A 26,277-nucleotide genomic window follows, 5' to 3' on the forward strand; every position below is an offset into this window, starting at 1 on the left:
CACTATGCATTACTTTTTCTTTTATTTACAAACTTGATATTGAAAAATTAAGACAGTTCAACTGGTCTATTATTACCAGTTTTCTTTGATTTGCCAATTGAAATCTTTAACTAGCGGCTCCAGTGATCTCCCACTAATCTCTTAGCTGCTTTTCACTATTTCACAGACCCACCAGCCATTCTTCCTCTCATCTGCTCACCATCACTGTGTCTAAATGTCTGCTGAGTTGACAATGAAAGCTTTCACTCTCTCACCATTGATTCACAGTTTAGCAGATCAATCTGAATAAAGAACATACCTTTGACTGACAAGGCAGTCAACAATTAACAACAATCCATCAGCAACATTTGCCCAATCAGCACAATTATTCATCCTATCCTATTTAGGGAATGCAATCCAGCCAGATATGTTGAGTCTGCACCCAAAGATCCTCTGACATGTTATTAATAACCATGTCCTTTAATCCTCACATCAGCACCTTTCACCCTTTGCACCTAGATCCCTCTTTTACAATAACTAAAGGAGACCTTTCAATCCCCCAGATCTGTTCATTAATCAATGATTCATCTTAAATTACCTATCTTGGCTCTGAAATTTTATTATTCAATTTCTATTACTGCCAAAGTGAAAATTTCCCTACCATAGCACCAATGGTGCTTAGAGGCAAATACATTCTAGATTTCCAGTCTCATGGAATTAAGACATGTTAAAATTGCTTTGTAATGTTTTAACTCTAACTTTCTTCTTTATTATTTTTTGATGATGTATATCATCTATCCATCTTTCCATTAAATCACCCAGTGGTATCTGATGTAGCTGGTGCTCAACATAAAAGTTTGAAACTCCTATCCATATTTGAAACTACATCAGTGAAAGATTTTACTGAAAAGCTTTGACACCACCATGTCACTTGAGTAACTTTGCTCTGCTTCCCAAACTGGAACTGTCCTCTTTAGATTTGAATGTGTCATGTACAGTGTGTTTTGAAGTACAACAAAATTAGAAAAGTGCTGGAAATTGATACAGCAGTACTTATAAATTTGCAAACCAATGAGTCCACTAATAATAATATATGCAAATACTGAAGTACTAATTTTTGCACCAATAGTAAAACTGTTAACATTCAGTCTGAAACAAAACTAAAGAACAACTGTGTCTTCAGAATTCTCAATGCTGTAAACCTTCATTGCAACCTGAAGTACCAGCTATTCACTTTCTTTCAGACCTTCTTTGATACACCAGGGATTTCAACAGATTTTCTACTTCCATTCCAGATTTATGGTATATCTTAAAGGCTCAGTGAAAGTAATACTAATTATTAACCACAAATGGCACCAGAGGGATCAAAAACTGGTTGCAAAACATCAGCTCAGACATTGTTAATAAACCTGGAAGGTGCAATTTGATGAATATGATATTCCATCAAAGGCAGCAAGTTGATCCACTGCTGAAGTCTTGGTGTCTTGCATGGACATCAAAGACATGTCATTTTCTAAAATGCTGTGGGGCAAAATGTCCTCAGGGTAGACAGCCTTTTCTTAAAAGAAGTCTTTTTTTACAACTACAGTTATTCAGGGCTTAAAGAGAAAATCAAGGGCCAATATTTTTAAAGCATGGGAAATGATTGAAGGGGCAGCTGTTTCCAGAAATATAAATTTACTGCAATAGTCAAAAACATGATAATTAGTCTTTCAGACAAATGAAATAACTGTCACACATTCCATTTCTTTGCACGAGTGTATTAGAAGCTAAACTCAATGATTAAACACTCTGTATTAAAATGAAAATTGAAAATGTGGATATACAGTCTTTCAAGTAATTACAACAACTTTTTCTTCAATTATGACATTTATGTTAAACACCTGTCAATCTATTGTGAAAAACACCAATAAGATTTTGAACAAATACTGTTCAGCCCACAGAGGGAACTTAGAGTTAAGAACCTAAGAAGATCAGAATTTTTTAAGTCATCTTCTTTTAGAAAGTAATTTTAAATCTCACAATGGTTAACTGGACCCCATGACTCAAACTAATTTTAAATTTAGCAACAGCTGCATTGTTGCCTCAAGCCACTGAATTACAGCTGTGCTGCATCTGGTTACAACTGAGAATGAACGCGACTGAAATCCATTAAGGTCAATGGTAAAAGCAGCGCTTTCTGCCCACCAGCCACAATTTATCAAGGCAACAATTTCTTTTAATCACAATAAACGATGTCAGGATTTACACATCAGAAGCTAATGCTCTTTACTCAGCCAGTGGATTTTTGATGAATATATATATAATAATTTATTTTTAAATTGTAAGGTATAGGTATCCATTGATTTTCTTATAAACTTTCAAAATGTACTGCTGCTCCAACATTTAAATTGAGCTCCAATGGAATTCTGCAGAGATACATAATTCTTTCAACATAACTCCATCCTTACCTGAACCATGGAAGTTCGTTTTATTTGAGAGACGGATCGAGAGGAGTAATGCATAAATGTGTTTTATCAAAAGGCATCTTAGTGCTTGACTGATTTACATGTTGACATGGTTTAGTCTTTTAGAAGCATTTCAATTCTTGTATTAAGTACAAAACCTGGAATGATAATTGAGCATAGCTCTCTATTATAGAAGGTGAAATTCATCTATTGTGCTACGGTTTATAGTATATTTCTGTTGTTAATATTTTTCATGTTTTTTTCTTGTATGAATTCAGAAATATTGAATGAAACAAAGTTGTATTAACTAGAAGCATTAAGTGAATTGTTGGCTGATGACATTCTCCATCTTACATTTCAGTTACCCTAATCCTGTTCACCCAACACGTTCCATTTATTTAGTACACAACTGAGGCCACACAATGAGCAGAACAGGTTAAAAATGTCTCCATCATTTTGAAAATTAACTATATCATTTAATGGTTAGTTCTTTTCAATAGAACTGAATATTTGTTGTTATTCTTAAAGAACAAGCTACAACTCTGAGTCTAATCCTATAATGTTATTAACTTTCAGTTTCTTCATCAAATGAGAAGTTGAATTTACTCTTAAAACTGGTAATATTTTAAGTGGTATAGTTTTAAAAATATTAGCTCTACATATTGGTACTCATTCTAAAACTTTGATACTACAAAACCCTGATAATCCACTCTTCTATAATTTAGATATCCTGATGGTCTGGTAACTGGCTCACCAGCTGATGTTTCCAGTAATCTGTTTAAAGTCACCAGGGTTCCACTTTCCATGCTCCCTTGAAATTCACCGATATCCTGTTTCCCACATTCTCTTTAAAAGAATTCTCTTTAAGTGCATTACTGTATTGTATCCAAAAAGAAGGTAAATTAAGAGTGTTTTAGGGTATTAATGGAAAAACATCCAATAGTCAGGAAATTGTCTGCCTGTTCAATACCACCAAAGTCCCAAGTTGTGCTGAATTATCAGAGTTTTGCTGCAACTGAAATATACCATGATGAATTGATGAATGACTTGGCTGTATTACACAATTTCTGAAACTTGGCAATTGTAATTTCCCTCAAAACACATTTCCATGTTTCCACATATTTCTCTCCCTTAATTTGAAGAGGAAGAACATTTGCCCAATGGTTTCCCTGTCATCCAATAGGAACCACCAACTAAAGTCTAATTTTAAAGAAACAAAAATCTACCTCCATTCAAGAACAAGTAATGCCTGTATGACAATTAAGGAGAATTATACAGTAACCTTACTCAATGTGCCAAACTCAAAACTTCAGTGGTGCCAGATCAGCAGATTTTCTGGACTATCAGATGTTATTATACTCCAATACACTTTTTAAAGATGTTACACTGTAGAATTGTATGCCATTTTTCCAATGAATCCACTAACTTTAAGCAAAAATGAAGGAACAAAACTGACTGAGATAAACTGTCCCAGATGGAAAATGTTAAAGCTATTTTTCGTGTAAAGTCTATTGGTCATTACAATATTTTTAATCAAATTTATCACAATAGCTGTATCAAATTGCCACATCTAGGTTATTCATCCTTACCTAAAAAAAAAGTACTTATCTCAGTTCTGAATATTAGACAAGTGAATATTAAGTAATGGGGCTCCAGATTTGCATTACCTGTATAAAAAAGATCCTTCAAAACATCACCTTTGAGAAAAGCTAACTCTAAGATTGTTATGTAGTACTGTTATCTGCATCTCTATTGTTATCTTTAGCTATAGCTTTTCTGTAAATGTTCCACAAAATCCTTTAATCATCTGAAATACCTCAAAGAGATCACTCCTACAGTTATACAACAAAAGGCACAGAAGTCTAGTTAATCAATCCCATCTCACAATTTACTCCTATTGACCCCAGTATTGTTTTGTGACGAGATTCTTCAGGGCCAAAACAAGCTTTACATTCTAATGGAATTTCAATTAAAGACTTTCATTAATTAATAACATGTTCTATCATTCACTATGGAGTGTGGTCATTGCAGGGTCACAGACATATTGCTGCGAATAGGGAAACAGATGAAATCCCTGAACTTTGCTCAGTTAGTCAATGCCAGTATACTCATGATATACCGGCCTACTGTGACTAGGTACAAGTGGCAATCTAATTGCTGAGTGTTGTCCTTCTTTGGAAATATAATATGAAATGTATTTCTAAATATTAAAGCAATCAAAAAATATGGGGAGAAGGCAAGAAGAAGGTACCAAATTTGGAGCCAAATAGTTGAGCAGACTCTTATACGCCTGATTAGCCAATTCCTGCTCCTATTTTCTATCACTCTATGCTTCAACATTTCAAAAAGACCCAAAGTTTTTGTTATGTTCTGAGTATATACCCAATCTTTTATATCACATGGAGGATTGAAGAAGAATGATTTTCTGAATGCAAACATTCAGCCACTGCTGAGTGTAACACTCATAAAGGACATTGAACTGGAATTTCTCGTTTTGTTTAATCTACGTCAAGTGAAACATAACCTGTAAATCCAAAGCAAGGCTTCAAAGTTAAGGGATTATTGATCTTAAAACTTACTTCAAAAATTTCAAATCCATATATGTCTAGCACTCCCATCACCTTCTTTCTCACTTTGGTCTGTGCCTATTGTAAAACACATTTGACAAATTAGGAAAATAAATTATTTACTTTATATTATGCATTCAAATGATTTAGATCAGAAAGTTGCTGATGTTGTGTATTTAATATTTCAATAATATTGAGTAATCTTGTACAGATACTGTTTGATTAAGCATTCTTGTACATTTAAATAATTAATTACAGGTTATATGAAAAAGTACAGAAGTCAGCATGCTACCACATGATATGTGAGCACCTTGCTTACAGTAACTTCGAACTAGATCCATATCACCAGACTCTCATGTCTCCTTTGAATTAATTTGATGTTTTAAAGTTACAAAACATAATAGTTGATTAGTTATTTTTGTTAAGCTCAGGTCAAACAATGGCTGGAAAGAATCTCCTGAAACTGTTCAGTTTCGATGCAATGATTGCCAGGTGCAAGCTAATTTATTGTGAAACTCTAACAAGCTTTGTTTGCACTGTGTGCGGTATTATGTGTCTAGTTTTATAAAATTTAGTTCCAAATTCAATCAATGGAATGAATGTTGGAAACTGTGTGCTGTGCACAGTTACCATTGCACACTTAGCTGAACTTTGCTTTTCCCACTTCTATTGGTGGTGCTCATTTTAAAATGTTATGACTCTCCTTTAAGCCTAATAAAAATGGCATACCTCCAGAGTACAGCAAGCAATCTGAAGTCACTTTTAAGGGACGGTATTATTCAAATCACTAGTCTATTTTCCACAGTTATATGGAAGGATTAATTTTTTTTACAAAAGATACTCTCAGTTATCAGATTATTCCAGTTAAATAAAAAAAAATTATGGGATCAACACTTTTGAGTGTCCAAGTTACATCCGAGGGAACAGGCAATCGATCAATGAAGCATATACCTAACACGATACATGATTTAAGTAAAAAAGTAATCCCACTCTTGCATATCGCAGACCTCAGCACGTTATTAAGAATAGATTTTACAGGTGTGAGAATGCCAAGCTTTCTAAACAAGACACAGTTCTTTGAAGCATTTTGGTTGATTACTGAGCAGAATGGACATTGAACCTGCGAACGCTACCTCACTACTCTTTTTATTTTTAATTTTGCATTACTAATTTAGTTTAACTATTTAATATACATATTAAATAGTTCATGTTTTTCAAATTAGTTCATGTTTTATGTGAACTGTAATTCATGTATTTTTTCTATTATTGTGTATTGCATTGTACTGCTGCAAAGACAGCAAATTTCACTACCTATGCCGACGATATTAAACCCAATTCTGAAGTCACATTGAGACTTTTAAAATGAACAGCTGATATTGATTAAATATAAGAATATTTAATCAATATCAGCTATTCATTCAATAAAATCATCATTTTGGCTACTTGCATTTATGGGTATCAATTCTACATCATCAACAAAAACACTTTTAGTACCTTAATGCTCCCATTGATTCTGTTCACAAGCCAAGTGAACAACCGGTTGTATAGATTTTTGGCCAATGCATCACGTGCATAGTAAGCCTGAAAGGGTGGAGGAAAACATAGTTAGAAAAGTAGTATAATATAAAATAAGAACATAAGAAAAGCAGTGTTCCACGCAGCTATTCAAAATGACAAAGGTTCTTTTGTTCCAGACCCCATCTCCTCTTCTGTGCCAGTTCCCTAATCCTTCAAAAAAGTACATAGTTACAAGTTAGATACCCCTTAATGAATCATACCGTCCCAGGGGAGAGAATGCCAGACATTCACCACCCTCTGTGAGAAGTTGTTCCAATGTGCCTTAGATTTACATTACCACCCACTGATCTTACAATTGTGCCCCTTGGTTTAAGATTCTCTCACTAGTGGAAAAGTCTCAACGTTTAACCTGTCACATTCTCCCGGGATCTTATATTGTTCAAACTCATCCTCATAAAGACTGTAGATGTAATTACATAATAAATGTATTACATAGATGCACATTATAGGGCAATCATTTTACCCCAGGATGCTTCACAAATAACTGGAAAGAAAATCAAGATACAACATCTTTAAACCATATTCAAGCGTGAATATTTTAGAAATAAATTTGATTGAAAAATAACATTTAAAATTCAAAAAGCTTTATAGTGAAAAAGTGAATACTTCTTCCATTAAATGCATTGTTTAAATCATATCTCACAATGCAAACATGACCGTGGTATATTATCTAATCTATGTATGCAATCTGTGCATACAGTACAAGTTATTATATGTACTTATATTTATTATGCAAACTGTTTTATCTTATTGTGTTTTTGTATTGCATCAGATCCAGAGTAACAACTTTTTTTCCTCCTTTAAGCTTTGTGTACTGGAAATGACACTAAACAATCTTGAATCTTGTACCATTATTTTTCAGAAAAGGGGTCAAGATACAATGAAAATGTTGGCCCATTGCAGTCATTAGTAAAGGACATAGACTAAGATATATATGAAGATAAGAACAGCCTCATTTGCTAATTTTGCCAACATCAAACAAAGAAGCAGCTGGGACAGAGATGAGGGAAAGATACAACATGGTGTGGTGTATGGGGGAGAGAAAATCAGTCAAATTCCTATTGTGATCTACAATGAGAAGACACCCAAAGAAGTACCTGCATGAGTAATGATTGGAGACATAAGGGCTTGCTGTGAAGTCATGCATGCCTGAGTAACCTACTGATGTTATCTCAGAACACACACAAGTAAGCTCTCTAATTTTCATTGGATCAGAAAAGGGGATATGGAGGTGGGATAGAGAAAGGTGTCAGTCAAAATGGACCATGATCAGGTGAACAACTTTGTAAACAAAAATTTGAAGTTTTGCAGGAAATGATACGATGTCTATAATAATATTTACAATAGTAAAATTGTACAATACTAATTGCATCTATGATGATTTGTATTTGCATGGCAGTCTTAATACACTACTAACTTCCAAAATGTTTCATTAGAACAATAACAAACCATATTCAATAACAAATTAAAAAAACAAATCTGCAGATGCCAGAATTTGAAATAAAGACATAAAATGCTGTAACAAGTCAGCAGGTTAGGCAGTATCTTTGGAAAGGTAAACAGTTAACAATTCAGGTGAAAACTTTAACTGTTTCTCTCTCCATACATGTTGCCTCACCTGCTGGTTCAAATCAGTTGAATTGTTTTTCAAAGTACTTTCTCTTCCTCTGTATTTTTCCCCTGGGTGGTACCCAGCCCACCTCCACTCTACTCAAAATGCAACCAATAAATTATAAATGCTTCTGTCAATTTGACCTCTTTACTGTCACTGAATTTAATCTCATCACCTCAGGCAGCATCTATGGAAATCAATAAACAGTTGAAGTTTTGGGCCAAGATCCTTCTTCAGGGCTGGAGAGGAAGGGGGAAGATGCCGAAATAAAAAGATGGGGGGAGGGGAAGGAATCTATCTCGAAGGTGATAGGTGAAGCCAGGTGGGTAGGAAAGGTAAAGGGCTGGAGAGAAAGGAATCTTATAGGAGAAGAGAGTGGACCATGGGAGAAAGGGAAAGAGTAGTGGACCAAGGGGGAAGTGATAGGCAGGTGAGAAGAGTTAAGAGGCCAGAATAGGGAATTGAAGAGGGGAGGGGAGGGAACAATTAATAATTTTTTTTACCAGAAGGAGAAATCGAAGCTCATGCTTTCAGATTGGAGGATACCCATAAGGAATATAATGTGTTGCTCCTCTACCCTGAGGGTGACCTCATCATGGCACAGGAGGTGGCCATGGACTGACATGTTGAAACAGGAATAGGAATCAGAATTCAGCAGGCCGGGCAGCATCTATGCAAAAAAGTACAGCAAACGTTTTGAGCCGAGACCCTTTGGCAGGACTGTTGGCCTACTGAGTTCCTCCATCATTTTGTGTGTGTTGCTTGGATTTCCAGCATCTGCAGACTTTCTCCTGTTTGTGAGAGGAATTGGAATTAAAATATTTGACTACTGGGAAGTTCCGCTTGTGGCGGATAGAGCGGAGGTGTTTGATGAAATCCCCAAAGCAAATCTCGTCACTACTTTAATTTCCTTTCTCCTTTAAAAAGCTTTTTCATGAGCCTCCAATGAAATCATTAAACTCTCCATGTAATTCAGCATCCATTTTTTGCTTAACAGCATTCTCGCAAAGTCATTCAGTACATCTCTCTACATTAGAAGCATTTACAAATGGAAGTGCATGTTGTTGATTACATATTTTTGGACTGCCAGGGCCTCACTAACCACTTCAAAAATCCCCACTACCCTATCACAACAGCACAGAACAAAAATAACACCAGCTTCCTTTTTCCACTACATCATCTTAAATCCCTTTCCTTTGCCCCTTCCGTCCTCAGCAACATGTGCGGGATCCCTTAATGACTAAAACTAAGACCATTCTTTGTAGTCCTTGTTTGAGTCAGGCTCTAATTCCCAAGTCTCAAATGTGAACATAATAGGAGAAAATATCACTTCCTGACATCTCCGTTTGGAAACCTGCCAACCTTATTTTGTCCACACAATTGCCGACTGCATCCTTCCCTCTATTCACAAGAAATTCCTGATCAGTCAGCTTTGTTTCCTTAACCTTTTGTCAGTTGATATTACTATTGGTTCCTTCTCGAATGCAGTCTTTCTTGTTTTCATAACCATCACCACTCTCCTCAAAAATAAGTTCGTGACCTGATGTTGTTAGCCTTGCAGCCAATGCACTATCCTCTGTGTCTGTCTTTTTAACTTTATAGAAGCTTATCAAATGGTTTTGATGAAATGCCAAATCTACACAAACTTTTAAGGAAGTGAGGTGCTGTCATGCCTTCTTTGTGATGATCCCAGAACAGATTATCTGATATGTTAACACCAAGGAGTTTAAAATAACTGAACCTTTCCATCTCTGCTCCCTTAATAATGATCTGCTTATGGGCTTCTGATTTTATCCCCCTGTAGCTGACAGTCAGTTCTTTGGTAAACATGTCATAATCGACTTCAGTGTGTTTGTATCTTTCCGGTCAGAGTTTTGCTACTGTTAAGAGTAGTGGGACAACTCCCAATGGTTACAAAATGAAATCATCTGTATGGGCTAACATGGTACAATAATCATGCAGTATTTGACAATAGCAGTCCAATTCACCTCCATCATCCAGTTCACTGTAAAGAATACAACTTCAACAAACTACATGCATGAAAATGGTTTTCAAGCATTTATCCTTGTACCCTTTCTCTTAGCTATATACTGGACCTTGGCAAAATCATCTAAAAGACTTGGGATCAGCTTCCTTGTTAGGCAGCCTCGTGTGCTGTACCTTATCAATGGCCTTCTGAAAATCTAAGTACAGTACACCCATCAATACTCTTTTGTCTATCCTGCTTGTTATTTCCTCAAAGGATTCTAACAGATTTGTAAAGCTAGATTTTCCCTTAAGGAAAACATGCTGCCTTTGACCTATTTTATCATGACTTCCAAGTACTTTTCCTTGATAATCAACTCCAACATCTTCCCAAACACTGAGCTCAGGCTAACTGGCCTATAATTTCCTTTCTTCTGCCCCCCCTCCTTCTTGAAGAGTGGATTGGCATTTGCAATTTTCTAGTCTCCTATAATCATGTCTGAATCTAATGATTCTTGAAAGATCATTACTAAAGCCTTCATAATTTCTTCAGCTACCTCTTTCAGAACTCCGGGGTATGTACCAAAGACTTGTAAATTTCTACAGATGTACCTTGGAGAGTATTTTAAATGATTGCATCATCAAATGGTATGGTGGGGCTTCTGCACAGGATCAGATAAAGCAGCAGAAGGTTGTAAGCTCAGCCAGCTTCATCATGGACACAGTTAGGAGGTATTTTGGAGATGCAATATAGAAAATATTAAGCTTCTGCAACCAACCATCAGATGTGAATCTGGATTGTAGATTAAATTTAAAATGGAATTCAGAACAGGAAACATCCAATTAACATGAGATGTCTGCATATGCATGAATGCAATCAACACTCCATCAACTCAAGAGAATACCGTAACTAACACTCATTTTGGGTGCGTTGGTGGGAAGATCCAGGCATTTGAAATATTACACGTAACTCAAAACAAGCATTATGAAGGCATTGCAACTCTAGAAATTGTCCTGTTACCTTTGATCTTTAACATCTAAAAATGTGCAGTAATGTTGGGTCAGGAAGTCTCTGTCTCTCTATCGTGACTCCAAAGGCTGCCAGCTTCTGTGTGTCCCAAATGAAGACTTTTATGACTTTTATATCTACCAGCTGCATCTCCCTAGTGACTGTATTCTCATTTACAATGGACAATAGCCTCCCCAACATTGAAGGCACCTTCAAAAGCTGATGTCTCAAATAAGGAGGCATCCACCATTAAGGACCACCAGCACTCAGGATATGTCCTCTTCTCATGTTACCATCAAGGAGAAGGAACAGGAGCCTCAAGACACATACACAATGTTTCAGGAACAGCTTTTTCACCTCTGCCATCAGATTTCTGAATGGACAATGAATCCTTGAACACTACCTCACTATTATTTTTTCTCTCTTTTTGCACAACTTATTTAATTTATTTTTTTTATACATACCTCTCATTGCAATTTGTAGTATTATGTATAGCAATGTACTGCTGCCACATAACAAGAAATTTCACAACATGTGCCAGTGATATCAGACCTGATTCTGATTCTGAATCTGGCTCTGATCGTTCTTTAGAAAGCATGTCCAACTTGTGGCCTGGGGTAAGCTGTAATTTCCATCATTGGAATCAATGGTTCAATGAAATCCATTTTTTTCAAATCTTCCCTGTTTCTGTATCCATTCCTGACCACAATCTCAGAATGAACTAGATGGTTTCTAGTCTCAAAGTTAGCTGCTGACCCCTAACCAACTTGTCACTAAAGGGGATCTATTCCCATCAAAGTGTATACTTCCACTTTGCCTCAGTTCATTTGCTACAGAGGCCTTCAGTGAAGCCCTCGTTACTTCCAGTTTTGTGTATTGCATTCCCTTCTGACACAAATGATCCAAAACTTTGTCCAGGCCCATAATTGGGACCATCTTCAAGCATCCCCAACAAATCTAATCTCTTGATAGCTATCTCTTCATTCTTCTGTAACTTCCTCTTCCCCCACAATTCCTACCTATGCCTGCACCACTGCAGAATTCACCAAAGTCAATCTAGTCCAGTTTTCATCCTACTCCTTTGGTACAGTCTTCAAATATCTGGAATGAATGCTTGAAATACCTCCAGTTGTATTCCTCGAACTATCATCTCCTTTCTTACCCTGGTTACAGTCTTGTCTCTTGTTCCCTATTTACTTGTGCCTGATATTTGCCCTGTTAAAGCTTCTACATAAATTGTTTTATTATTTAGATGCAATATTAAGTGTAGCTTGGTTGACGTTGGAGTACACAATGTAAGCTGTTGTCACACTTACCTGGGCCACATTAAGTGTTGTTGAAACTTTTTCTAGTTTTGCCTCCACAGTTCGGAAACTAAAGGCTCTCTCCAGCACAGTCTGATCCTGCCCAAGCAGCTCACAGATCTCCTTCAACTCTGCACATAAAACAAGTGAGTATCTACAACAATAGAATTACTGGGACAAGTCATGCTGAAAATTCACTCACTGATTTTACGAAGATGCTACCATGTCTCATGGGTCCAAATATTCAGTCTAACAGCCTTATGGAACTTCATATCAAGCATTCTAGACTTGACATGGGATCAGAAGATGCAGAATCCTTGTGGGTAGAGTTAAGAAACTGAAAGGGTTAAAATACTTTGATGGGAGTTATATACAGACCCCCAAACAGTTGCCAGGATCTTTCAAGAACCACTAGATTCTAGAATGCTTCTGGAGGACTGGAAAATTGCAAATGTCACTCCACTCTTTAAGAAGGGAGGGAGGCAGAAGAAAGGAAATAATAGGCCAATTAATCTGACTTCAGTGGTTGGGAAGATGATGGAGTTTATTATTAAGGATGAAGTTTCAGGGTACTTAGAAACGCATGTTAGAAGTAGACCAAAGTCAGCATGGTTTCCTTAAAACAAAATCTTGCCTGACAAATCTGTTGGAACTCTTGTAGCAAATAAGAGGCAGGATGGATAAAAGAGAGTCAGTGGATAATTTTTACTTGGATTTTGAGAAGGCCTTTGATAAGGTACTGCAAATGCTAAATAAAATAAGAGCCCATGGTATTACAGGAAAGATACTAGCATGGATAGGAGATTAGCTGACTGGCAGGAGGCAAAGAGTGAGAATAAAGAAGACCTATTCTGGTTGGCTGCTGGTGACTAGTGGTGTTCTGCAGGGGTCAGGTTTAGGACCATTTCTTTTCATGTTATACACACTGTGCAAAAGTCTTAGGCATCCTAAATTTTTTTTATATGGTTTCAGATAATATTGCCTCCACAGAGACCTGATCTCTGCATTATCAAGGCTGTCTGGGATTACCTAGACAGACAGAAGCAAGGGAGATGGCTGAATTCTGCAGAGGAACTCTGGCAAGTTCTCCAAGACGCTTGGAACAACCTACCAGCTAATTTTTTAATAAAACTGCATGACACTGTACCTAACAGAATTGATGCAGTTTTACAGGCAAAGGTTTGTCATACCAAATATTGATCTGATTTAGTTTTTTTTTACTGTTTTCTGTTCTTTATAGTATTATTTAGATATTTAGAAAATTTTCATTTCATTATTTTGTAGCATCATTGTATTACATATATTTTTACATGTGCCTAAGACTTATGTACAATACTATATGTCAATTACTTGGATGATGAGTGAAATTGATGTCTTTGTGGCCAAGTTTGCAGATGATACAAAGATAGGTGGAGTGGTAGGTAGTGTTGAGGAAGTAAGGAATCTGCAGAAGAACTTGGACAGATGGAGAATGGAATATATTGCAGGTAAGTATGTGGTACAAGGAAAAAATGTGTAGTCTATTTTCTAATTTGGGAGAAAATTCAGAAATCATGGAAAGGGACTTGGGACTTTTGCAGGATTTCCTAAAATTTACCTTGCAGGTTGAGTTGGTGGTAAGGAAGGAAAATACAAGTTAGCATTCATTTTGTGTGGACTAGAATATAAGAGCAAAGATATGATGCTGAGGCTTTGTAAGGCTTTGGTTAAACCTCACTGGAGTACTGTGAGCAGTTTTGGGCCCGATATCTGAGAGAAGATGTGCTGACATTGGAGAGGGTCCGGAGGAGGTTCACGAGAATGATTGCGAGAATGAAAGGCTTAACGTATGAGGAGTGTTTGATAGCTCTGGCCCTGCACCTGCTGGAGTTTTGAAGAATGAGGGGCAGATCTAATTGAAACCTATTGAATCTTGAAAGGCCTAGGTAAAGTGGATGTGGAGAGAATGTTTCCTGTAAGTGATTCTAGGATCAGAGAGCGCAGCTTCAGTACATACAAACATCCATTTAGAACAGAGAAGAGAGGACATTTCTTTAGCCAGAGGACGGTGAATTTGTGGAATTCATTGTCACAGATGGCTGTGGAGGCCAAGTTACTGAGTATAATTAAAGTGAGGTTGATAGGTTCTTGATTAGTCAGGGCATCAAGAGTTACAGAGAGAAGACCTGCTGAGTTCATTTAACACTTTGTGTGCATTGTTCTGAATTCCAGCGTCTACAGAAGCTCTTGTGTTTATGGGATCACGTCAGAGTTTTAGAAAATTGCATCAGGTTTCATAATAAAACAAGGATTCATGAATGTGGAATATTTTGCCTCTGTTCTAATGCTTTTAGTATTCCCTATTTCATTTTGTGCAGTGTCCAAGTGGATTGCACTTATCTGGCCCATATCTAGGTTTTGGATCATGTTTAAAAGTCTTTTTCATCAATTGTCCCACCAGTCCAGGTTATTTCTTCCCACTATGTTTTCAGTCACAGCTGGGCTAGGGATGTTCTGGCAGATGGATTTCTATGTAGCTATATCATCATTCTATATCATCAACATTACTTTGTGATGAACCAGCAAGTCACTCTGATGGCTCCCCAAAATGTCCATTACCAGATGCCATGTTCTGCTGACTAAGATGTGGGCCTCCGCCTCATAATCCAGTCTCAAACTGATAAAATATGGTCAACGAGGGCTTAAAAATTTAGAAGATAATCAAGCTAACTAAATTCTGCTTAATGGCCTCTTACACGTTTCTGTATTGAAAGAGGGCTTTTACATTGACAATGGCATGACATGGAGAGAAGGTTCTGTATGTGTTTGCCAATAATACTGCAACAACAATCCTCATACCATTTTTGTCTTGGATTCTGCTCTCGTCCACACCATTTACACGAGACTCCGGCTTGAATTCTATGTTTCCCAGCTTTAGCACTGCAGCCACCACCTCCAGAACCGACTCTGCTTCATCGTCCATGAAACCGACAATCTGCATGGCATTCTGCAGGGGGTGGGAAATGTACAGAGAAAAGGGGAGGGCTGTCAGAAAGCACAAGGAAATGACTCTGAAGTGAGAGCTGTTATAGACTTTCCTTGGGATTACATTAAAAGTTCTAAAGCTGTTTTTCACGTCTGTAACGACCACAAAAAAAAGATACATTCTGGAAGACATACTACAGCATGTCTTAATGTTTCTGAGATTGTAATTCTTAAAAATTAACCTTGCCAAACAGATGTATATTTTAGACGCTCTCTTGGTATTACGGCAGCCCCTGTATATAGTTTCCAGATGTTTACTTCCCAGGCTGCTTAAAATTGTCCTAAAAGCCCTGGTGGGAACAAATTTGCTGTGCACCAGGCAACTCTACCTCCTGCAGCCTCTAGCTCTGACTCCAGCCCTGACTCCAGCCCTGACCTCTGCCACCACCATCTCCGGGCCGAGACCTTCCTCACTGCAGCTGGGCCCCTGGGCTCCCCTTCCCCCACCACCACGCTCCAATCCCAGGTCTCTCAGGCTCCCCCATCACCTCTTGGGTCCTCAGAGCCTCCATCTTCCTCCCACCCTACCTTCCCTGTACACCCCAACACTCCCCACCTCCTCTGAATGCACTAACTCTCCTATCCCTCTGATTCCAGCTCTAATCCTGTTATGGCCTCACCACTCCCTCCAACATTCCCAACTTTGAGGTAGAATGTTCTGTCCTCAGCAAGGGCCATACCTTTGCTCCCCCTTCGCCAGCACTTCAGTGAGTTTCATGCCCACCACAACACCAAGTTCTTCTTCTGTCACATATAGCTCTCAGCCCACTTCTTTGGCAAGGATTTCCCACCCTGCACCAATGACTGCTTCCAACAAGACATCAACCGGCTTGACTTCAGCACTCCTCTATCCTCTTCAAACCTTACCCAGTCTGAATGCACTGCCCTTCACTCTGTCCACACTAATCCAAACCTTATCATCAAGCACACAGACAAATGGGATGCTGTCGTATTGTGGCAGACTGACCTCTACCTTGCACTGGCAAAGTGACAACACTCATGACACTTCCTCTTCCTTACCTCTTGAAAAGAACTCTACAGGACCATCAGAAAATTGTCTGACATCAATACTAATCTCATCCACTCTGGAGAACTCCCATCCACTGCCACCAAACTCATAGTCCCCTTACCCTGCACTGCTCATTTCTACCTCCTCTCCAGGATCCACAAGCCTGACTGTTTCAGTAGGCCCATTGTCTCTGCCTGCTCCAGCCCCAGTGAACTCGTGTCTGCATACCTTGACTCTATTCTATCCCTTTAGTTCAGTCTCTTTGCACCTACATCTGTGACTCTTCACATGCTGTTAATCTCCACAACAATTTCTAATTTCACCATTGATGTCCAGTCCCTATACTCTTCTAACCCTCACTAATGGCCTTAAATCTCTCAGCTTAAGTCCCAACCAGTTGCCCTCCACCAGCACCCTCCTCCGACTGGGCGAACTGGTCCTCACCCTCAACAATTTCTCCTTCAGCTCCTCAAATCTTCTCCAAACTCAAGGGGTAGCCATGTGCGCTTGCATGGGTCCTAGCTATGCCTGCCTTTTTTGTTGGCAACATAGAAGAGACCACAAGACAATAAGATCTAGGAGAAGAATTAGGCTATTTGGTCTATCAAGACTGCGCTGCCATTCCACCATGTCTGATATATTATCCCACTCAACCCCATTCTCCTGCCATCTCCCTTTAATCTCTGACACCCTGACTAATCAAGTACCTGTCAACCTCCCCCTTAAATATACCCAATGACTTGGCCTGTACAGATGTCTGAGGCAAAGAATTCCACTGATTCACCATTCTCTGCCTAAAGAAAATTTTCCTCATCTCTGTTCTAAATGAGATGTTCCTCAATTCTGAGGCTGTGTCTCTGGTCCTAAACTCCCCCAGTAAAGGAAACATATTCTCCACATCCACTCTACCCAGACCATTCAATATTCAATAGGTTTCCATGAGATCCCCCCTCAATCCTCTAAACTCTACTGAGTACAGGCCCAGAGCCATCAAATTGAGGGTGAATTCTATAATATTTTGCATCATGTTTATATTTTTTCCATACTTAGAATAGTCCACGTTCCAAGCCTTCCCTGGTAATGCTCTCCAATTCTTCCTGTGCTGTTTTGATGATTGCATTGGTACTTCTTCATACTGACTTCGTCATACTGACCTCATCAATTTCATCAACTTTGCCTCCAGCTTCCACCCTGTCTCTAAATTCAATTGGTTCATTTCTGGCACCTCCCTCCCCTTCCTTAATCTCTCTGAATCTATCTCTGGAGACAAACTGTTCTCCAACATCTTTTATAAACCTACCGATTCCCACAGCTATCTAGACTATTCCTTTTCCTATCCTGTCTCCTGTGAAAATGCTATTTCCTTTTCTCAGTTTCTTCGACTCTGCCGCATCTGTTTCTAGGATGAGGTTTTCCTTTCCAGGGCATCAGAGTTGTCCTCTTTCTTCAAAGAACCAGGTTTCCTTTCCTCCATCTATGATGCTGCCCACACCCACATCTCCTCCATTTCTCAGACATCCACCGTCACCCCATCTTCCCATCAACTTAACAGGAATAGAGATCCTCATGTCCTCACCTACAGCCCCATAAGCCTCCACATCATTCTTTACAATTTCAGCCAGTGACAACGGAATCCTACCAACAGACGTAATCTTTACTCCCACCCACACACACATTTTTCTACAGGGATCACTCCCTCTGTGATTCCCTTCTATCTGGTGTTCCCACTGTGACCCCCTCGACATTGATGAGACCCTACGTAAATTGTGGGACCACTCCATCCACAAAAGGTGGAATTTCCTGGTGGCCAACTATTTTAATTCCTATCCCCATTCCCATTTTGATGTATCAGTCCATGGCCTTATGATGAGGCCACTCTCAGGGTGGAGGAGCAACACCTCATATTCCATCGAGATAGCCTCCAACCTGATAGCCTGAACATTGATTTCTCCTTCCAGTATTTTTTTGTTTCCTCCTTTCCTCTTCTTTTATTCCCAGCCTGGCATCTTACCTCTTCTCACCTCCTATCACCTCCCCCTGGTGACCCTCCTTCGTTTTCTCCAATGGCCAACTCTCCTCCCTTATGAGATTCATTCTTCTCCAGCCCTTTATCTTTCCCACCCATGTGGTTTCACCTAACACCTTCTAGCTTGCCCTCTTCCCTTTTTATTCTGGCATCTACCCCCTTCCTTTCCAGACCTGAAGAAGGGTCTTGGCCCAAAACGTTGACTGTTCATTCATTTCCACAGATGCTGCCCGACCTGCTGAGTTCATCCAGCATTTTGTCTGTGTGTTTCCCTGGGTTTCCAATATCTGCAGAATCTTTTGTGTTCATATTACCTCCAGCTACGGGTCAATACATTAATTCAATACATTTCCAAAGATTAAACAGGTCATGTACAACCAACAGACAAAGAATGATTTTAAGCATTGCTCGTTATCCCAAATGTTATTTCCATATGCCCAAAACATCATTTGGACTGTTTCTGGCATTTTGAGTTGGAAGATAGTATCACTATATTGGTTTATTATAAATTATAGTATCAATATTTTATCTTTTCACAGGCAAATGTAACTTTTGCATTCCAGCCCCTTTTATTAATCACAACAAATATTCACTATACTTAGCATTTTCAGAAGTACTGAGAGCTCAAATTTGGAAGAGGAAATTCTCCCTTTAGTGAAAACAAAACATTCTGTGCTTTAGCTTTTCTATGAGCTGGTTTTGAGAAAGGAAAGATTATCACTTGGGTAGAAATGAGAATTTAAAAAACTTACAGGAAACAGTACAGTTATCAGGGGCTTAATTTTGTATAGTCACATAGTTTTATATAGAATTTTTTTTGTAAGTAGCAGACATACGATGGGACATTCCAGTTTGATGGACAAGTGAAGTACGTTTCATTCTTCAGTTCATAAAATTTGTCAAAAAGTTTCAATTTATTTCATTAGGCAACACTGTCTTTGCCTAATCGCATGAGCATTTAAGTGCACTGTAATTAAGTTTTATAAAGGTATAATTGACTTTGTAGTACCCTGTCTGCCACCTTTCTCTCACTTACTTGCTCTCCTGCACAGCTCTAGCACAAATCACTTTCATCTTTTCAGTTCATTCAGCTGTTCAATCCTACAGAAACACGGCCCCACCTATTATTGACAGAATGATTTTAACAATAGAATTGTTCACGCAAACCAAGGAGTACGGAAGGGTTGGTGGACGTATATGGAATTGAAAGATAATATATCCAATCTGAGAAAAATTTATCCATCAAGACATGGAAGAAGTATTCTTCATGGATTATCCTTGCATGGGATCACACAGATTTTATAGCACAGAACATCCTCCCAGATTACCACATTCTGTTTCATAAAAAAAGATAATGGCAGAGTAAAGTGAAAAAGTTAACAACATTTGACCTTGGCCTCCAGTGCCTTTTCTGTGCAATACGCACATTCTCACTGGAGTCCATGGGGTTTCTCTGGCTGTTCCAAGTTACTTCTACTTGTGTTGGTAGATAGCCTAAATTACCTCAGTGTAGATGGGCAGTAGGAGAATCGGGAACAATTAACGAGCATCTGAGCAAGAATAAGTTACAGAGGAAAACATGCAGCAATGGGGGCCACCATACTTGATGGGTTGAACAGTATCATTCTGTCATAAGGAAATATGAGAGTACCCTTCCATTCCATTCTCCTCACATATTTTTCTTGGCTACCCTCTCAATGGCAATGTGCCTCAACTAATTTATGTTACTTTCATATCTGCTTGCACAATATTTCCCACATTTCATCAGATCAATAGATAGACACCAAGATGATTCCCTTAGCTGGATTTCCCCTTTCCTGTTTGAAAGCAGTCCCTTAACCATCAACTGAGCTTTTCTTCCTTTACTAGATCACATGCTGTCCATGTGGAGAGCCCTTGCATAAATTTCATATGGACCTCTGCACACTTCTGATCTCCTTTTTCTTTAAATACTTCATATCTTGACTCTTTGTGGCCATTTCGCCACAGAACTCACTCTCAGAAACAGCATGCAAGATATTCCATTGCACTGGATCATCAACATGGTGAACCTGAAGTAAATCATGCACAGGTGCTGCTTTCTCCCCTTAACACAGAAGGTCAGTCAATAAGATATAACTGGTGGAGAAATTGCTAGTCACCCGCAAAAAGAAACCTGTGTGTTTTCACCATTGGTCGAGATCACCTTCAGACACATGACTCCATTTAAGTCAATAGAATCATATGTGTAAAAGTGATCAATAGCTGGCAGCCAGAGTTCACATGTGTGCTGAACTCTACGAACAAGAGGTGGATTCCAGTCCCATTGTTTTCCCCACCAATCAGCATATGAGGTCAATGGAAATCAAAAAATTAATAAAATAAGAATATAATGACAGCAGAGCGGAGTGAGCCCTCAAGCCTGTTCATCCATTCAAAACAATCGAGGCTGATCTGATGTTTGGCTTTGGCTTTGATTCTGCCTGACCCCACCACTCCCACCAATAGTGTAAAATTCAAGCTATCTCACACTGGAATATCCTGAATGGCCCCACCTCCGCATCTCTGTCAGATAGAAGATCCAAAATATTCACAGCTGAGTTTATGGGTGGCCTTACTCTTGGTGTAATATGAGACCAGGTATTGTCGTGAGAGGGCACAGCATGCCCCAACGTACAGAAGGTCCCAGAAGCCACACAGGTTCAGGGAGACAAACTGTGTCTTGTAATCATAGATATTTTAGGAAATTATAATGTGAAAGAGGATAAAGAAAATATAATGTTGTACCTGATAGTTATCACCTCCTGAAATCTTACCATTATTCTCTAAAGAAAACTCCTTAGGGCATTGAAAAATATACATAAAAGACAAGTTAAGAAGTCAGCTGTGCATACCTTAGGCTCAGATAGAAAACAATCCCAGTTCCCTAAGTCAAGACACTGTACAAATTTTCTCCCTAGTCGCCCTCAAAAATTACAGACTTTTATAGTGTCAGCTCCTGAGAATCTCATTTTTACCACGCCTGTCTGTATTTAACAAAATTAATACATGCATGGGAAGATATAGTATAATGATAACTCAAAGACCCATTGCGCCTAAAACGGAATTTAAGATCAGCTCTTTGAAAAACTCACAAGGAACCTGACTACTTTCTATTGTTAATGGCCACTCTAGGCATCACGTGGGACTAAAGCCCAACTCTAGGCATCAGATGGGACGAAAGCCCAACTATAGGCATCACATGGGACATAGGATCCGAGAGCCTAACGTGCTTGAGTAAAGTCTCGTTCCATTTTTCTAAGCTCCAAAGTTTATATGACCAACTTGCTCATCATTTCTCATTCCAGGATTCAGGTTTCTCTGTACTGCCACCAGGACAAGTGCATTATTACCTAATTAAGAAAACCTAACCTACACCCAGTACTCCATTTGTAGTCTCGTCAATACGCCAAATAGTTGTATAGAGACTTCAGTATATTTATACTTAAAGGCCAATAAAGGTCTTCCCTTTACTTGTTATGTCTGCATTGTAACTGCTTTCGCATGCAAGTTTTCTGAACACAGTTTCTGAAATTTAGTTAACACTCTGATATCCTTTCCGCATACTTGTTGTTTCTCCAAACCTTCAATACTAACATAGAGCTTGGACACAGATTCCTGCAGTTTCCATAATCTTTTGCTTAATCATGCAGCATAAACTCAGAAACCAATGCATTGCTAGTAAACACAGTGGTATACAAGTGAATATAAATCAAATGTCCAATAAAAAATCTTCCATATAATAAAAAAATGAAATGATTTTAAACTGAAATGTAGTAAGCATGGAGAACCGGGAAGAATCTGGAAGTTCCATTGATGAGATCCAGTGAAGAACAAGCCAGATGAGTTTACTTTCAAAACTTATGGTTCAATGAACAAAAGCAAAAAAAAAATCAGCAAATACCGTAAGCAAACCAACATTAAATAGGCCAATAAATTTCCAGGGAACAGCATATTACATAATGTGGCTAAAGTTTGCATAGAGTTTATTTCTGGCGAGGCAACACTTAATTATTGATTTTTTAAGTCACCAGTTATTCACCTGCATGTAGCAGAGGACCCTTATAAATTGTACCACTTATATTCAGTAAAGTTTTTTCAACAAATGCATTTAGAGAGTGATAATAAAATTTCCGATAATATTCTGTTTTTCTACTCACAAATTGAGTACAGTATTACTGTACATTCCAATAGCAACAATGAACCTGGACACAGATTCCCGAGGTTTCCATAACCTTTCTCCTAATCAGTGAGGCATTAACCAATAGCATACCTCATAATGGCAAAATAAATAGTGGTGTCCAAATAAGTACAGGTTACATCAAACTGAAATCAATGTGTATTGCAAAACATGCAGGGCTATGGAAAAATAAGACCAGAAGACCAGGTTTGTGTGTCAAATAGCCACAAGGGGTATGATAAGCATTACGGTCTTTTGTGTTGTATCATTTATGAAACCCTAGATTTTTTTAAAAAGGAATTTAGTTGGTAGAAATAAATTCTAAACCATTTTACTTAAATCTATTATTAATTTGGATTATGGAAAAAAAAGAGCTGATGGAAGAGGGTTAATACCTTCTTTACAGTTTATCGTGGGCACTAAGCTTTAGAAGCAATGGCAACACAGACAATTGTGCTCAATTCTCTGTATTTTTTATTGAACTTTGTGCTTCAGATTTGGGTGTCATTTGCAAAGTCTGACATTTATTACCCATCCCTTAAGGGAAAGGAGGCCTTGTCAGAAGGCCTTTGACAAGGTGCCACACATGAGGCTGCTTAACAAGATAAGAGCCCGTGGAATTACAGGAAAGTTACATACGTGAATAGAGCGTTGGCTGATTGGCAGGAAACAGAGAGAGGGAATAAAGGGATCCTATTCTGGTTGGCTGCCGGTTACCAGTGGTGTTCCACAGGGATCAGTGTTGGGGCCGCTTCTTTTTACATTGTACATCAACGATTTGGATTATGGAATAGATGGCTTTGTGGCTAAGTTTGCTGACGATACGAAGATAGGTGGAGGGGCCAGTAGTGCTGAGGAAACGGAGAATCTGCAGAGAGACTTGGATAGATTGGAAGAATGGGCAGAGAAGTGGCAAATGAAGTACAATGTTGGAAAGTGTATGGTTATGCACTTTGGCAGAAAAAATAAACGGGCAGACTATTAATTAAATGGGGAAAGAATTCAAAGTTCTGAGATGCAACGGGACTTGGGAGTCCTCGTACAGGATTCCCTTAAAGTTAACCTCCAGGTTGAGTCGGTAGTGAAGAAGGCGAATGCAATGTTGGCATTCATTTCTAGAGGAATAGAGTATAGGAGCAGGGATGTGATGTTGAGGCTCTATAAGGCGCTGGTGAGACCCCACTTGGAGTACTGTGGGCAGTTTTGGTCTCCTTATTTAAGAAAGGATGTGCTGACGTTGGAGAGGGTACAGAGAAGATTCACTAGAATGATTCCGGAAATGAGAGGGTTAACATATGAGGAACGTTTGTCCGCTCTTGGACTGTATTCCTTGGAGTTTAGAAGAATGAGGGGAGACCTCATAGAAACATTTCGAATGTTAAAAGGCATGGACAGAGTGGATGTGGCAAAGTTGTTTCCCATGATGGGGGAGTCTAGTACGAGAGGGCATGACTTCAGGATTGAAGGGCGCCCTTTCAGAACAGAAATGCGAAAAAATTTTTTTAGTCAGAGGGTGGTGAATCTATGGAATTTGTTGCCACGGGCAGCAGTGGAGGCCAAGTCATTGGGTGTATTTAAGGCAGAGGTTGATAGGTATCTGAGTAACCAGGGCATCAAAGGTTATGGTGAGAAGGCGGGGCAGTGGGACTAAGTAGGATAAAATGGATCAGCTCATGATAAAATGGCAGAGCAGACTCGATGGGCAGAATGGCCTACTTCTGCTCCTTTGTCTTATGGTCTATGGTCTTATATTGAGTGGAAAACAAACTGAGATTGCTGTCAAATTGCAGATCTTGTGGATCTGGGAGACGATGCACAAGAATCTATAACTTTTAGAAAAGGAAACATAGAGAAGACTTGATATCAATGTTATTATGCATTACTTATGAACTAAATTTGAACCTGAATGATGAAGGGTCATGGCAGTTAATTCTTCCAGCAATTGAGTCACTTATTGTGAGGAATGGAGTTATCAACAGCATTTTCCTGTACTGTCTTCAACACAAATATTTATATTATAAGCAATTTTTTTTATATGATCACAAGTAATATGATTACAAACCATTCTGTGATAGGAAGGAAAAGAACAAAAATAAAGAAAGATTGGAAAGCAAAATAGTAGAGATGGTTTAAGAAAAATTTATTACTCTTCCTATCCAATTTTCAAAATTCAATGCAAAAGCTGTAGTTGTGCTTGTGCTGAGAGCACACGATCAGCATGCTTCCTGAACAATGAAGAAAGCAGTGCAGCTGGTAATAGTGATCGTTGTACCTGCAGTTCAGATTAGACATGAAGCAACAAAAGGGATCAATTAAAAAAAATCTCATTAATAGATGTGGGGTAATTGCAGCAAATTAAAGAATAATCTGGCCAAAGTAGGTAAGTGTCAAAGACTGCTGTGTATAAAATGTAATCGACGTCCTTTAAAGAGGAGATAGCACGTGTACATCCACTCCTCAAATAAACAATTGGCAACCAAAAGCCAGGTTCACTTGGATGACAAAAGATCACTGTGTGAGATGAAGCAGTAAAAGCAACTGAGTATAAAATGTCCAGGGCAAAACTAAATAAGAATGGTAAAACAATACATCCCACAATAAGGAAGATAAATGCCTTCTAAAGGCTTACAAATGATAAATGGATTTTCACAGAAGTGTTAGGCTGAACATGGACCCAAGTGGACTTCCATTTTTTTTTATTTATTCACTTATGGGGCATAGATATCACTGGAAATGCCGACATTTGTTAGCCATTATTCATTGACTCAGAAATGAGGCACTTAAGATTCAACCATACTGGTGGATCTGGAGTCACACACAGGCTAGATTGGGTAGGTACACAGATGGACATAAGTGAACCAGATGGCTTTTTGCTACAAACCATTATCACTACTGAGACTAGCTTTTCTTTTAGATAATTATTGGAATTTATGGTGGGATAAACCTTTCATGGTGGGATTCAAGTTCTTGTCTTGGGATCAGCAGTCCCGAACTATGGCTGCAATAACTTAATCACTACTAGGAGTACATTAGATATTGGATGAGATACAAATAGAAACAGAAAGAAGATTAAAATCAATAATCATACAATCCAAATGTGAAACATCGCACGTCACTGAAGGAATATTAGAATCAGAGAGAAGTTGCCCCAATCTTTCAAGATTCCCCTGCTTTAGGGATCAAAGCAGTGGATGATTGGCAATATCATATCTTGTTTGAAAATGTTAAGGCTAAATTTGCCAGATACTGAATAATCATACAAATATTTGAAGTGAGGATTCTATTGGACAGAATAATTCATGAAAATCTTAAAACACTATTAAGCAGTAATGGCCAAATATATGAGAACCAACCAGAATGTGATGAGCACAAATTACATGTCTAACAAATTAAGTTTTATTGAAAGGGTGATTGAGGGGTGTGTAGTTTATCTTTAAAAACAGCTTAGAATGCAAGCAAGTTTAAGGTCATTGAATAAAAGAGAAAAGAGTAATGAATGCAAAACCAGACAAGGAATATAAAATTTGTGCTAAACCAAAACAACAAAGATTCAAGAAAA

At 38.4% G+C, this 26,277-nt stretch overlaps 1 protein-coding gene across 3 annotated transcripts in view; it reads right to left on the reverse strand.

The window, feature by feature from the left end:
* myo1b (myosin IB) overlaps positions 1–26,277 on the reverse strand; it is a 275,743-nt gene that overhangs the window by 69,970 nt on the left and 179,496 nt on the right. For all 3 annotated transcript variants that reach the window (XM_063051970.1, XM_063051968.1, XM_063051969.1), the window contains exons 10-13: positions 15,300–15,447; positions 12,474–12,592; positions 6,488–6,574; positions 5,006–5,071 (exon numbers count right to left, since the gene is read on the reverse strand). In XM_063051970.1, coding sequence (XP_062908040.1) covers positions 5,006–5,071; positions 6,488–6,574; positions 12,474–12,592; positions 15,300–15,447 — 420 coding nt within the window. The remainder of the gene's footprint in view (positions 1–5,005; positions 5,072–6,487; positions 6,575–12,473; positions 12,593–15,299; positions 15,448–26,277) is intronic.

Source organism: Mobula hypostoma, chromosome 6, assembly GCF_963921235.1.
Source record: "Mobula hypostoma chromosome 6, sMobHyp1.1, whole genome shotgun sequence".
NCBI classification, from domain to species: Eukaryota; Metazoa; Chordata; class Chondrichthyes; order Myliobatiformes; family Myliobatidae; genus Mobula; species Mobula hypostoma.